This window comes from Passer domesticus, chromosome 5 (genome assembly GCF_036417665.1).
Source record: "Passer domesticus isolate bPasDom1 chromosome 5, bPasDom1.hap1, whole genome shotgun sequence".
In the NCBI taxonomy this organism is placed as follows: Eukaryota; Metazoa; Chordata; class Aves; order Passeriformes; family Passeridae; genus Passer; species Passer domesticus.
In genome coordinates, this window is record NC_087478.1 from 5,040,849 (window position 1) to 5,055,480 (window position 14,632).

General features: G+C 42.6%; 1 protein-coding gene and 1 long non-coding RNA gene across 4 annotated transcripts in view; one reads left to right on the forward strand and one right to left on the reverse strand.

Annotated features, from left to right (window-relative positions):
• The window catches only part of DHTKD1 (dehydrogenase E1 and transketolase domain containing 1), a 24,635-nt gene extending 13,431 nt beyond the window's left edge, over positions 1-11,204 (forward strand). For 2 of the 3 annotated variants that reach the window (XM_064421773.1, XM_064421771.1), the window contains exons 6-17: positions 71-242; positions 1,779-1,977; positions 3,228-3,540; positions 4,621-4,705; positions 5,334-5,473; positions 5,844-5,994; positions 6,906-7,012; positions 7,280-7,444; positions 7,801-7,883; positions 9,449-9,618; positions 10,140-10,225; positions 10,661-11,204. In XM_064421773.1, coding sequence (XP_064277843.1) covers positions 71-242; positions 1,779-1,977; positions 3,228-3,540; positions 4,621-4,705; positions 5,334-5,473; positions 5,844-5,994; positions 6,906-7,012; positions 7,280-7,444; positions 7,801-7,883; positions 9,449-9,618; positions 10,140-10,225; positions 10,661-10,762 — 1,773 coding nt within the window. In that variant the 3' untranslated portion in view covers positions 10,763-11,204. Of the gene's footprint in view, positions 1-70; positions 243-1,778; positions 1,978-3,227; positions 3,541-4,620; positions 4,706-5,333; positions 5,474-5,843; positions 5,995-6,905; positions 7,013-7,279; positions 7,445-7,800; positions 7,884-9,448; positions 9,619-10,139; positions 10,226-10,660 lie in introns of those variants that run through there. The other variant, XM_064421772.1, reaches the window with a different exon arrangement.
• On the reverse strand, positions 3,283-14,617 carry LOC135301565 (uncharacterized). Its single transcript, XR_010363320.1, has 2 exons — positions 14,219-14,617; positions 3,283-11,411 (listed from the first exon to the last, which is right to left on the reverse strand). It is a non-coding gene; the product is annotated as an uncharacterized LOC135301565 (long non-coding RNA).
• Positions 14,618-14,632: the final 15 nt, after the last annotated feature.

The window sequence follows — 14,632 nt, forward strand, 5'->3', positions numbered from 1 at the left end:
TGATGGTTTTGATTTTGCTGTTCCTCCAGTGTTTCCTAATGAGACTTTTCCATCTTCTTCCCTGATGTAGGTTCATGGCGATGCTGCTTTCTCTGGGCAAGGGATTGTTCCTGAAACATTGACCCTCTCTAATCTACCACATTTCAGAGTTGGTGGGAGCATCCATTTGATTGTTAATAACCAGCTGGGCTACACCACTCCTCCAGAGCGAGGAAGGTCATCCCTGTACTGCAGTGACATTGGTAGGTAGGGTTGAATCACAAGGAAGATTGCCTGTTGTGTCAGAAAGGATTTCTAACTGCCATGTAAGCTGTGCAATGGACTTTTTATAGCAACTGCCTGTCAGCTCTGGGGAGAGATTATTGTAACTCCAGTTTCATGGTAGAGTAGGAATTAAAATTATTATTATTATTATTATTCTCTCCTACTAGCAACAATTCAGATCTAAAAATATGCCCTCCCCTATCTGCTTTATGGCAAAGACTAAATAGCAAGGGAAAATCTTGTCACATTTTTACAGGATGTGATAAAATAATTGCAAGATTTGATTTCTGTCAAGTCTTTATAAGTCAGTTTCTGTCATATCATTGACAGCTTTTAGAATGGAGTATATATTTTAATATGGAGATTTATTTTAAATATATCTTGTTAAATTTCGTAAAAATCATCTCTGTGTTTTCTGAGCAAGATTTTTACGTCAGATACTCCTCCATTTTTTCTGTTTTGTTTGTTGTCATGTGAGCCTATTGAGCTTTCAGTTTAAAGATGAAGCTCAGGACCTTTCTATGCCTGAACTAGAAGCTTTGTTTTGGGCTGATCTTTCTTAGTGATAAACAGATGTATTACCAGTAAGATCAGAGACATAGTAGTTAGTTATCTTGTGTATGTCTCCTGTAAGTAAAAATATACTTTTGTATGCTTTTGACCTAACATCAAGTGTTTGTCATATGGCTTCATCAAACCAAACAAGTAGGTTCATTAAATCTGGTAAGGTAGATAGCATATGTTATTACTGTTTTCCCTGGGCTGGTTTTGTGTTATGGATTGGTTTTGTTTAGGTTGATTTTTTGCCTCCATCCTTAGTTTTCCTTTCTTCTTACTTGTCAGTGAGGAGGGGCTGTTATGTAGCTGAGCTTTAGTATTTTGTGAGGGAGGAAAACTTGACATGACCCAGGAATGGCTGAAGTATCTTAGTTTCCAGAATTTGGACAGATAAAGTACAAAAGGAGCACTGTTGCTTGCAGCCAAATTGTCATACAGGAGAGGGTGTTAAGATATTGAAATTTTACAGTGTTCTCTTTAATGAAGAGATTTTTCTGCCTGGAGGAGCAGTGGACAGAATGATACTCCTTCCTAATAAGGGAGAAAGTTGCTTTTGGCTTGTATGAATTCATAGTAGTGATAGCTTAGGATAAGAAGGAAGTAAAATTCAATTTCTGTTTGAAAGAGAAGCAATCAAGTAGTTCTCTCCACGTTCCTGTACACTACCAGATTAATATGATGCAGGAACTGTGTGTAGAAAGTCCTCTGGGAACAAAATGCTCGTAAAGAAGTTGTGCTCAAACTGACAAATACAACAGGTTGGGCTAATTGCATGTTCTCTCAGGCAAGACTCCTTTCCCTACCGCAGCTCTCATCACAAAGAACATCTTTTTTAAATTTCTTTTTAATATACCTATTCACATGGGTTGTCTGTAGTTTCAGCAGAGCAGGTGTGTGTCTGCTTCCTTTGGAAGGGGTTGGGTGTGATTGCAGCTGTGTTTTGAATCCCTGGGCAGGTAAAATTGTTGGATGTGCAGTTATCCATGTGAACGGGGATGATCCTGAGGAAGTTGTCCGTGCCACACGACTGGCTGTGGAGTACCAGCGCCAGTTCCGCAGGGACGTCATCGTGGACTTGCTGTGCTACAGGCAGTGGGGCCACAATGAGCTTGATGAGCCCTTCTTCACCAACCCCAGCATGTACAAAATCATCAGGTAAGGCTTGCACCACCAAAATATGTCTGCACCACCTTATGTCTTACTGCTGCAACAGAAGTCTCTGTGTGAGATCCTTTGATGTATCCACAGGTCTTCATGTAAGGTGCAGCTGGACTGTCAGCAGCCCTTGACTACAGTGTGAGTCTGATAATGAGATGTTAATGAGCAATCATTACTGTTGGCTCTTGAATGTGTGTCTTGGTGCTTTTTGGAGAACAATCTTGGACATAGCTCTTGGATTTCAAATTTGTGACCACTGGTAATCAGAGGGCAAAGTTGCCTTCTGTGTGCCAAGAGGAAGCGTGCATGCAGTGGGAGAGTGGGCAGGAAGCCAGTGTGATGCTTGTCTTGTCTTTGCCTCATCCTGCTGCTTCCAGTGCGGACTCATCTCTATCAGCATATAAATGTATTCAGATTCCATCCTTATCCCCAAAGAAAAACAAACAAAAATTCAGTTGCCAGTGAATTCTGGTATTTTAGGTGAAGCATTTATGGAATGGTTGCCTTGATTCTCTCCAATGCAGAAATCCTACTGTGAATTTCTCTGAAGAAAATATGCATGGTAGCACAGAGGGGGTGTGGTAGTTTCTGGGGTCCCCGTCAAAGGAAGGAAATTGATGAATCTGACTCCATGTTCTTAGAAGGTTAATTTATTATTTTATGACGTTATATTATATTAAAGAATGCTATACTAAAATATAGATAGAGATAGAAATAGAGAAAGGATATAGACAGAAGGCTACCAAGAATACTAATGAAAACCCATGACTCTCTCTTCCAGAATCCATAATTGGCCAACAAGTAAAAACAATTCACATGCAAACAATGAAACATGCACCTGTCGGTAAACAATCTCCAACAAACATTCCAAAGCAGCAAAACACGGGAGAAGCAAATCAGATAATTATTGTTTACATTTTTCTCTGAGCTTCCCAGGAGAAGAAATCCTGGGCAAATAAATTTTTCAGAAAATATGACAATGACAAGGGGATTTTGACTTGTTTTTACCTGTAACTGCCAACTATAGCACTTTCACTTTTTTAATCAAGGACTATAAAACAAATCAAAGAACTGTTATCTTTTTGAAAATGCCAGGAAATGGAACTTCATGCAAATAAGTATAATGCACCGGGACACCATGTATATGAGTTTTCCACGGTGCCTGACTGCAGTAAGGTGGTATTTCCTTGTTCTCCTGTGACACTGGTTTCAGGTTTAGTGTCTGTGGTTTGATTCCCTCCCTGCAGATCCCGTAAGAGCATCCCGGACACGTACGCAGAACAGCTCACGGCTGCTGGGCTCATGACTGAGGCTGAAGTGTCTGAGATAAAGACCACGTGCTATTCCAAGCTGAACGATCACCTTGCCAACGTGAGTTCGTACAGCCCACCCCCTACCAACCTGCAGGCTCACTGGAAAGGCTTCGTGGAGCCTTCTGCCACCATCAGCACCTGGGACACGGGCATGCCTGTGCCTCTGCTGCAGTTCATTGGAGCCAAGTCTGTGGAGGTGCCCCAAGAGCTGCAGATGCACAGCCATCTCCTGAAGACCTATGCTCAGGTGAGTAGAGCATCATGATACTGCAGATCCCCATGGCTCAAACCTGTTACAGGAATAAGTGTAAACACAGCAGGGTTGCCAGTTAGAGAATAGCATGGTATTCTCTAGGAAAAACAGCTCACTCTGCTTCAAGGCTGAGATGATGCCATTTTTCCTCCAGTTTTGAAGAAAGACTTCTTCACCCAGGTCTGACCATGTACATTAGTTTGTTATTTCAACAATATTTTATTGCAATGAAGAAAAAAACTTATAAAACCACAGTTTATTATTCTTACAAATAGAAAGAAACTATTATGATAAGTTACTAACATTTATATAGTTGGTAATTAGAATGAGTACTTGGTAAAGGAATGACTCAGGAACCTGTCAATAGTGTACACAGGTTCTAAAGCCAGTAGTGAGTGTTTTATAACTTTTATATATATATATATATATAAACACTACACAACATGTGGCCTAGTTTGACAGTCTGGGTTTGATAGCTCCTAAGTTGATGTTTGGTTTGGATCAGTTTGGGGTTTGTGAACGTTTCCCTTTGATGGATGATGAGTGTGTGCAGGTGTCTGCCTGGCAGCCAGAGAGAGGCTGTGAGTTGAGTATTTCAAAAGACTGATGTTTTTGTCTTCCCAGCCCAAGGCAAGAACTGCACAGCTCAGTTTGATCATTTGTCTGCAGTTCTGCAGGCCAGAACAGGGAAGAGTTCTGGAGACTGAAATACTTACACCTGGTATCTTTCATCACTGCTAACCAGACAGACCAGAAGTCTGTCAAGATTACACTCTGTGCTGTGCTAAGATTTTTTAATATTTTCTGAGTAGGATTAATTAATCCACAGTTTGTTGACTGGAAGGTGAACACATGGTTCACCATAGGATCACCTATGGTTCTGTGGTCCTTCTTTAGGATGTTATTAAATAAGACTCTATTCTAATGCAGCCTAAGCTGGCTGCAGGAATAAAGCATTTCCCTCCGTAGTGTGTTGCTTTTTTTCCTAGCTTCTAATATTAGTCTGTGCCACCAAAAAAGCTACAGATGGAAAAAGACAAAATAGTAATTTTTTCTTCTTCTTTATTTGCTTAGTCAAGAATTCAAAAAATGGAGGAAGGAAAAAAGCTGGACTGGGCAACAGCTGAAGCTTTAGCATTTGGTTCTCTGCTGAGCCAAGGTAAGAGGCAACTAGACAGCAGACAGTAAAATATTTTTGCTTTATTGTCAGTAATTTTGTCTTTAATGTCAATAATAATCTAATGTCAAACATTAGATTTCTTAGGTGTTTCTAAGTAAAAATTGCTGTGATTTATAAATTTGACAATTTGCATGGTCTAAGAGAAGATAAATATGAATCCTATGTGTCACTAATATTTGTAGACTAAGTCTTAAATATCTTCAAAGAACTGTAGCTTCCTCTCACTTCCCAAAAACATTTGTGCATAGAGCTGAGCACAAGCAGTGCAGCTGACATCAGTGTGGCTCCCAAGTACTTTGTGTGCTTTATGCTACTATTTCTTCTCCCTCCTCTCTAGCCTGAATTCAAATATCTATTTACATATGATACAGAATGCACATTTTTTTGCAGTTTGCTTCAGTAAATTGAACCATTTCACCCAAAATAATGTCAGAGCATCTGTGTCCTTGACAGTTGGAGCTGTTGCTGGTTCAGAATTGCATCTCAGATTTGATGTTGCTGATGAGGGGAAATCCAGAAAGAGATATAACAAGAGGTAGAATTATGTCCTGCATGTTTTCTTTTTACATAACTTGCTGATCTGGTGTTGTGTTTATTGCTTGGCAAGGGTTTAATATCAGACTAAGTGGACAAGATGTTGGCAGAGGAACCTTCAGCCAACGGCACGCGATGTTGGTTTGCCAAGAGACAGATGACACCTACATTCCTCTGAATCACATGTCCCCAGACCAGAAGGGTTTCCTAGAGGTAGGTTCTGTAGCCCACAAGACCACCTTCCTCAAATTGTGCTGAAACAATGCATTTTTTAAAGCTGCTGAGACATATGTAGGCCTAGTGTATGTTCTGGCAAAACCCAGATACAGGGACATAAAAATTGTCAGGGCATCCCTGTTCTTTGTCATTATAAATTACAACTTTAACAAGGGGGTTTGCTTTTCCTTGAGAGAGCAAATGTTATTCTTTTCTCTCAGTGCCTTTATTCAGAAGCAAAAAATCAGTGCCTATCAATTGCCTTTAGGAGTGTGTGTCCTCAGCACTGATTGCCTGGTTCCAATGCTTCTTAGCCCTTGATTGTCTTCTTCCTCACCCACCCCTCCCAACAATTTCCTTTTGTTAGGTGAGTAACAGTCCCTTGTCTGAAGAAGCTGTGCTTGGTTTTGAATATGGAATGAGTATTGAGAGCCCTAAGTTACTGCCAATTTGGGAAGCTCAGTTTGGAGACTTCTTTAATGGAGCCCAGATAATATTTGACACTTTTATCTCTGGAGGTAAGTGTACAAGGAACTAATATATTTAAGAATTAATCATTTGTATTATACACATTTTTAGAAAATCCTTCCTCTTTCAAGTAAAAGGGCAACATGTTGTGCAAAGAATTCTGTTTTCTCAAGGAGTCCTGTGAGCTTGCCTGTGAGGTCCTGATTTCTGTGCAGCTTTTCTCTAAAGACAGTACATCTAAAATGAAAGACTCCTTGGCAGAGTACAGTCACTACAGAAGGGCAATTAATTATACTAACAGCCTTTCTTCCCCTACATGTATTTTAGTCTGTGTATATATGGTTGGTAGCTTTATAGGCTGTACCTTTCCTTTGTGAAGCATCTGAAATATTCCATAAGCAATAGAGAAGGAAAATAGCAATTATTTAAAAGAAACAAACAAAAAAAGCCCACAACACCTTACTAAGTTTGATTCTAACGTGTTTTCTGAGTGCTCAGATATAAAACCTCTGTAGTCATAGATGGAAATTCAGAGGCCCTCTTATCCCACCCAAATTCTGCATTTGATTGTAATCTCTTGCATAGTGCAGGAGGTTTGGCAGAGCTCAGGGGAACAAGCACTGCTGTGTTAAACAGGACTGGCTCACAGGATGCTGCTGGGATCACATTTGCAGAGATGAAGCTTTAAAATTTCAGTGTGTCATGTGCTCTGTGTGGAGACTTAAATCTTCTGGGAGCCCAGAGCTACCTGATGATTTCAGAAACTTCAGATCACCTTACATGTGTTATTTCACTGTAAAGAACCTCAGGGCAAAATGCCAGCAGCATGTTTCAGGCTTGTATTTAATTACGTGGATATTGGTTATTCTTTTTCCTGAGCAGTTTGTGCAAAGTAATGTGTTCTGTGGCTTTACATTCTGTGGAAATCATCCTTTGCTTCCTCCTCATTCTGTGTTTCTAGGTGAGGCTAAATGGCTTCTGCAGAGTGGGATAGTAATTCTTCTTCCCCATGGCTACGATGGTGCAGGCCCCGAGCACTCGTCCTGCCGGATGGAACGGTTCCTCCAGGTACATCACACCTCCCAGGGTCAGCATCCCCAGCACAGCCCTGGCAGGCAGTGCTCTGGGAGCTGGCCTGCAACGTGCTCCAAGGAGGCACTTCAGGCACAATCTTACCAGTTAAATGCTAAACCCATTTCTTTGAAGTTGTTCCTCTCTTGAATTTGGATATTTACTAATCTGTTCCTGTGTGTGCATCATGTGCCTGGATTCTTTCTTGCATATTAGTCTCACTGCTTGCATTTGACAAGGTATTGCTGTGTTCCCCCTGTACAGATGTGTGACAGCTCAGAAGAGGGTGTTGATGGTGACCAGGTCAACATGTCAGTTGTGCATCCCACCACCCCTGCACAGTATTTCCATTTACTCCGGAGGCAAATGGTCCGAAACTTCAGGAAACCTCTCATTGTTGCTTCTCCCAAAGTGTTACTCAGGCTTCCAGTAAGCTGAAAAATGTCCTTCCTCTTTATTTTTTTCTCTTTATCCTCTTTTTTGTTGTCTTCCCCCTTTTTTTTCCTTCTGCGTTCTCTGATTGCTGTCTTGGGGTTAAATCAGTGGAATTTTGCCACTTTGGGGCCAAACAGGTTGAGGATTAAAGCTGGGTGGAGATGAGCTGAAAGTAGGGTTCATTCGTGGCCTGAAGCTTATCATCTCACTTTTCTCTGGGAATAGGAATACCAGGGAGAGGGGAAACTGTGTATTTTGTACTTACCAAGCCCTGTCTCAGTATTCTTTCTGACTCTGGCCTGAGGGAGAAGCAGAAAGATTTGGTAACTTCCAACTCTTCCCCCATGTAGGCTGCTGTATCAAGTTTTGAAGAAATGGCCCCAGGGACAACATTCAAGCCTGTCATTGGTGACTCCTCAGTAAATCCTAAAAGGTAGCTTTGCTTTCTTAGAGGAGAAGCTCAAAAGAGATGTCCTGTCCCTTTCTCCTACCCAACAGCTCAAATTTGAGGTGATATGAAAGAGGTGACTTTGAGGGGAAAATGTTTTATGGTAGATGACTGTGGTTAGTTTTACTTCTTCTCCTTTTCCTCGGGTAACTGTTGGTAGTTACCACATCTGTCTGCAAAGCAGTGAAGTGTTTAGGCTGTCACCCCTTGGCCTCACAGAGAGTCTGTGACTGTAGTTACCAACCTGATGGGGCCTATTTTGCACCATGTCCATTAGCTGACAGCCACTGGAGCAGCTGTGACACAAATCATAGAATCATAGATTTGTTTAGGACGGAAAAGACCCTTTAAATCATCAAATCCAGTCTTAGCCCAGTGCTGCCAAGTCCACCACTAACCCATGTCCCAAGTGTCACATCTAGACATTTAAATACCTCCAAGATGGTGACTCCACCACTGCCCTGGGAGGCCTGTTCAAGTGCTTGACCCTTTCAGTGAAGAAATTTTTCCTAACATCCAATGTAAACCTCCTCTGATGCAACTTGAAGCTGATTCCTCTTGTCCTATTGTGTGTTACCTGAGAGAAGAGACAAACTCTGATCTGGCTGTGACCTGTCAGGCAGTTGCAGAGAGTGAAAAGGCACCTCCTGAGCTTCCTTTTCCCCAGGCTGAGGCCCCTCAGCTGCTTCTCAGAGGACTTGTGCTCCAGACCCTTCACCAGCTCCATTCCCTTCTCTGGATGGGCTCCAGCTCCTTAATGTCTTTCTTGTCATGACTGGCCCAAAAATGAATCCAGAATTTTTGTTCTGGTGCTGGAATGCCTGAGCTGATGAGGTGGGGCTGTAACAAAATGTGTGTACATCTCTGTACTTTCAGATGTTACAGTGAATCCTGTTCACAACGACCAATTCAGCCTTAATATTTTTTCCCTTATCTGCTGCTTGCCCCAGTAGTACCCAAGACTGAGCCTCCCTTCTCTTCACTTCCTGACCCCCATCAAAAGGCTGGAAGTACCTTAGCATGCTGGGTTTTTTAAGTGGGATAGTGAGGCACAAAGGGTATAGTTTATCTCGTTGCTTTTTCCAGTAAGATTAGGCAGCCAAGACCTCTGTGACTGCAGGAGGGTGTAGTGTCTCTCCAGCAGGCAGTCCTGCTTTGGCATGGCAGAGAATTGTCCTCTGGAGGGACTTCTCTCCCTCTGGATTATTTTCTACGGAGTGCAGAGATGACTAGCTTTGACTGGGTTTAATTTTTAATAGTCAGAGCTAAAAGAGATCAATCCCACTGTAAGGTAACCTTCCCAAAATTACTGAAGAAACAGGACCTCTGTCATACTGTGCTCAAAGGTTAGTTTGCCAGCTGTTGGAAGGAGTGGGAGGGAAGGGAAGGCAAGGAAGAGAAAAGATGGTCTAGGGAAGCAATTTAGCTCTGTGAAGTTGTCTTTGAAGTTTGACTGGTTTTTTTTTTGGTTAGAAGTGTTCTTCCAGCTGTTCTTAATCAAGTTTCTGTAAAACACTAAACTGGGAAACATTCTTTTTTACTTTTTTTAGTGTCACCCAAGTGGTCCTGTGTTCTGGAAAGCATTACTATGCTCTGATGAAGCAAAGAGAAACACTGGGAGAGAAGCAGCACAGCACAGCTATTCTGAGACTTGAAGAGCTCTGTCCTTTCCCCCTGGAAGCTCTACAGCAAGAGCTGAGCAAGTACAGCCATGCAAAAGGTCAGCCAAGCTTCTACCTTTGTGTTTCTAGTCTATTTGAAGTACTGAACTAAATCTGTTGCCTTTTAAGATGAAGAGCTGTAGTGGCTTTTTCCTCTTTGTTCTCCCCCTCATACATCCAAGTGTTTCTGGAGTGGGATGTTTCAGAAATGTTTATCACTTGTGTTAAAAGAACTCTTTTCTCTGCTATTGTTAGCTTCCAAGAAGCAGCACTGAAAATCAGAGCAAATCATTTGAGATATTTTTTGTATTGGCCTTTGCAGTCCAGTTATTTTAGTAGCTTTTGAAACCAGCAGTGGAAAAGTAGAATATACACATAGTATACCCTAATGGTGGACATACTTTGGGTTTGAATTCAGTTCTGAGCTGCAAGGGAATTAAGTCTGGCATGCCTTCATTTCAAAGATAGTGCCAAGACAAAAAAAAAAACTAGAGGTGCTACAAAAACAAAAAACTGTTTTTCTTTCTCTGCTGAAAAGATAAATATGAATGTTTGTTATGTACCCTTATCCTTCCTTTAGTCTTCATCTGGAGTCAGGAAGAGCCACAGAACATGGGTCCATGGTCCTTTGTGTCTCCACGGTTTGAAAAGCAGCTGGGGCTTAAGGTAAGATGTCCCCAGGGTGTTTTAGTCTTTAAAATGAAGTTTGAAATTCTCCTTGAATTGCTTAACAAAGAACCTAATCTTGATTCCTAAACCAAATGTGTGTTCTAATTTCAGCTACTTCTGCTCTTTGTAGCACTATTGGTGAAGAGCAGGACTGGAGCTTTATTTCATATAGTGTTCAGTCAAAGTAGACAGGATAATGAAAGATCCCAAGTAGGGGAGTAGGAGGAGAATGCCAAGGTGCCATTTGTTCTGGCAGATCATGCACTACAAAGTCCTTGGAGCCATGGTCTTTAGGAGATGGGGGATAACTTCCTGCATTACTTCCAGCTGGGACTGCCCAGTTATCTGACAGCAGATATCACTGTGGCATCACATGACCTCGAGATGTGATTCTGTCCTTCATTAATTATTTTTTCACAACTCAAATTTCAGCTCCGTCTTGTGAGCAGACCTCCTCTACCAGCCCCAGCAGTTGGCATTGGAACTCTCCACAACAAGCAGCAGGAAGATGTTCTGACCCACACATTTATCTAAGTTTTCAGTGGATGGATTGCTCCTGATGTCAGTCATGTTCAGTGCCTCCTCCTGTGAAGAACAAAAGCCAGATCCTGAAGACTCTTAGTTCTCCAAAATGGAAAAAAAAAAAGGTGGAATAAATTTAGTAATGATGAAGCAATTTTTTCATGTTGGGGAATACCTAACAATGAGAAGTGCCTGTTACTCCTGATATTTCTTGTTCTCTTACACAGTTTTCTACAAAATGTCTTTATAAAGTTAAAAAATCCAGTGCAGGGGACAGATTGGTGAGGTGACTGTGGAATACCTTATCTTGCTGCTTATTTGCACTTGACAGTTTCCTGGGATGGTGCGTGTGTGGAAACACGTTCTGTTTCTTCTCTTCCTACAGAAGTGTTAGTACTGCTTGATCAAATAAATGCTTCCCCATGCCTGGGAATGAGCCATTTCTATAGCAGAATGTTGTGGATTATCTCTTTTTTCTTTCCTTGAGGACCAGGAATGCAATCTGTTGTGGCTGTTGGTGCTCTTCTCAGTGTATGAGTTGTTAAAGCAGGATTTCCATTGGAGGCACCATGCAGGATGGCTCCTGAAGGCTTCAGGCATCACTGTTTTTCTCACCCAGCGGGTGAGAAATCCCAAGGAATGGTTTCAGCACAGCTGTCATCTGGAGAAAGGAAAGAAACCAATCTTTATTGAGAAACAAAGGATAAAGGACCAAAACATTGAGGTTAAGTGGGAGACTAATGAAACCAAATGGAAGACAGGCATCCCAGCCTGACCCCAGTATTGACTGCCCCACAGCAGCATTCCCACTACCACAGGATTTCTCCCAGCATTTTTCCTTTCCTGGTTTCAGGGTGAAGTTGGCACCTCCTTGCTCTTCTCAGTTACCTGTGCAAGCAATGCTTGAGCAGTCCGAACTCACTGTGAGCCAGAGAAAATTTTGAAAAGAAACAAGTGGGGTTTAACCAGACCCAGCACTTGCAGATGGAAAGTCATGGTAGGTGAGAAAAAGCAGATCACAGGCAGGGTGTGCGTTCACTTGGGGAGACAGCTCCCAAAATCATCTCAAGCAGGCTTTAGTATTTCATCTTAGTTAATTGACATGCTCATTAATTAACTCCATGTGATCCAGAAGTTACCTCTGTCACCTCTGTTTTGTGGTGTTTCACATCACTGCTTTAGTGCATCCATCACAGCCACATGAAGTCATGTTTCTCCCGCTTTGCTCTGGCAAACTGCACAACCTCCTGCACATCCTGAGCAGCTTTATCTAATCAAGGCATATTCTGCTTTAAATTTCTGCTGATAAGTAGAAAAAGGAGGCTGAAGAGTAAAGTTGCTTTGGCTGCAGCTGTAGCCAAGGAAGTTGCAGAGTGCAATCACCAGCCTTGACTGCACACTGATGATTACATAAACCCACAGTTTTCGTGCACACAAGGGAAGAAGAGACCCCATGTTTTGAGTTCCACGTGGCCCAAACCTGACCTTGTTACACACCATTCCCCCACAGGCTGTGCAGGTCTGGTTATCCAACCAAATAAAGGATGCTCAAGTGTTCTGACCCTAGTTGATCCTCCTGGTGGGAGACAAAGCTATTCCTGTAGTGCTGCTTGGCTCAATGCCCCCAGCCCGTCGGTGTGCCACGGAGCTCCCCAGGGATCCCGGGGCAGGGAGGGAGAGCTTGAGCACAGCTTTGCTCAGTCAGCTGACACAGACTGCCTGCAGAACACTGCTCTTCCCTGAGGGATAACAGCTCCCAGGAGCAAGGCAAGGTGTGTGCTGACTGAGGGGCTGACACTGTTTCTCCCAGCAGTTCTGGATGCACACATTCCCTCTGTGTGCCTTGCTCTTCTCTGCATGCTGGCCGGGACATCCTGCACGGTGCTGGGCTGCTTTTGCTTTGGGGAGAAGAAGCAGAAATCAGATTAGGACCATAGGATATCCTGAGTTGGAAGGGGCCCACAAGGATTGAGTCCAGCTGCTGGCCCTGCACAGGACACCCCAAGAGTCACAGCATGTGCCTGAGCTGCCACACAGGCTGAGGGAGAGGGAACAACAGTCCTTGGAGAGGAAATTCTGTGGGTCATTAACACAAGGAGAAGCGAGTCTTAGATAGCAAGGAGCTAACTAGAGAGAGAGAATTACAGCATTTGTGCATTGTGGTGTGTCAGGATTTTCAGAGAGAAGTGCAAGACTAGTAGGAAAAAAAATGAAGACATGAAGGAATGCGCTCTTAGATGGAGCAGTTCATTAAAGGCAGCAAAAGCTCTCAGAAAGAAAACACACCAGGAAAACGTATTAAAACAAGTATTTTTATACCAGTGATGTTATTTTAGATTTAAAAAATACAGTCTAAACTTTGAAGATGAAAAGTTCTGTACACAGTTGTATTTTTAATAAGCAAAGAAAAAATACTGCATTTTCATTTTTGTTTTTGTCAGTGAACAAGATGACATAGAAACATTTGTTCAGCACACCTGAAGTGGTGTATCTGTGTCAGTATGGACTGAAGAAACCTTCTGGACCTTTTACCTTTTATCAAACACCAAAACAGTGGCCAGTGACTTAGAGAGAGGAGGGTTTGCAAACAAAACCTGTAATTTCATGAACTCAAATAAATATGGCTAAAAATCTGAATGAAGGGTGATTACAAGAAATTTCCTGAAGCTTAGCTACTAACCCAGCTATTATTTGGAGATTATGATCTACAAGTACAGTGCCAGGCAGATTAATTATGAGCATTTGTCAGACTGTACAAGAACTCTAGGTGAAAGTAATTGCTATGGAGTTGCTCATTAGTATTTGTTATGAGTATATAAAACTGGCAGAAAAAACTTTTCAGTGATTTCAGATAAGGGAAGCTATTGAACAAAGTCACTTGGGTATTGTAGGAACATCTTAGTTAAGAGGATTTCTTAGGGAATGCAGAGTGCAATCCAAAATATAGATTCAAAGGTTTTGGAGCAGTCCTCATGCTTCACACATTTTGTGTTCTCTGTTGGTAACTTAGTCTAATACAGGAAGAATTCAAGCTTCTGCATCAGATCAGTTATTCAGAAAGAATAAACACTATTTTTAATTGTCATATCTAAATCTTGCAGTAAATTCTGATGATCCTAATTTTATATACCACTGGCTGTTGTAACTGAGAGCTCTGTAGGTGTGATACCTATTTTGGTGATTGAGGGATGATATTGGAATAGGTTTTCAGGTTCACTTCAGACAATCACAGAATCACAAAATCAATTAGATTGGAAAATTGGTTAGTTAGATAGGTTGAGTCCAACCTATGACTGAGCACCACCTTGTCAACCAGACCATGGTACTGAGTGCCACATCCAGGCTTTCCTTAAACACCCACAGGGACAGTGACTCCACCAGCTCCCTGGGCAGCCCATTGCAATGTCTAATCACCCCTTCTGTGGAGAAATTCCTGCCAATGCCCAACTTAAACCTCGCCTGGCGCACCTTGAGGCCATGTCCTCTCCCCCTGTGGCAGGTGAGCCAGGAGCAGAGCCCGACCCGCACACGGCTTCACCCTCCTGTCAGGGAGTTGTAGGGAATGACAAAGGCAGCCCCAGCCTCCTTTTCTCCAGGATGAACAATCCCAGCTCCCTCAGCTGATCCTCATGGGACTTGTGCTTCAGACCCTTTCCCAGCTCTGTTGCCCTTCTTTGGACGCGCTCCAACGTCCCAATGTCCCTTCGCCCCGTGAAATTATCACACCCATCTGTCCACACGGGTGGATTGGGCTGTTAACAAAACCCTTCGGTACCAAACCGCTCAGCCCGTGCCTTCCACCTGGCACTGCCGAACAGCACCACGGAGCCGCCAAAGCCGCGCCCGCTGAGCGAGTGAGGGGCGGGCGCTTTCCCGCTCGGG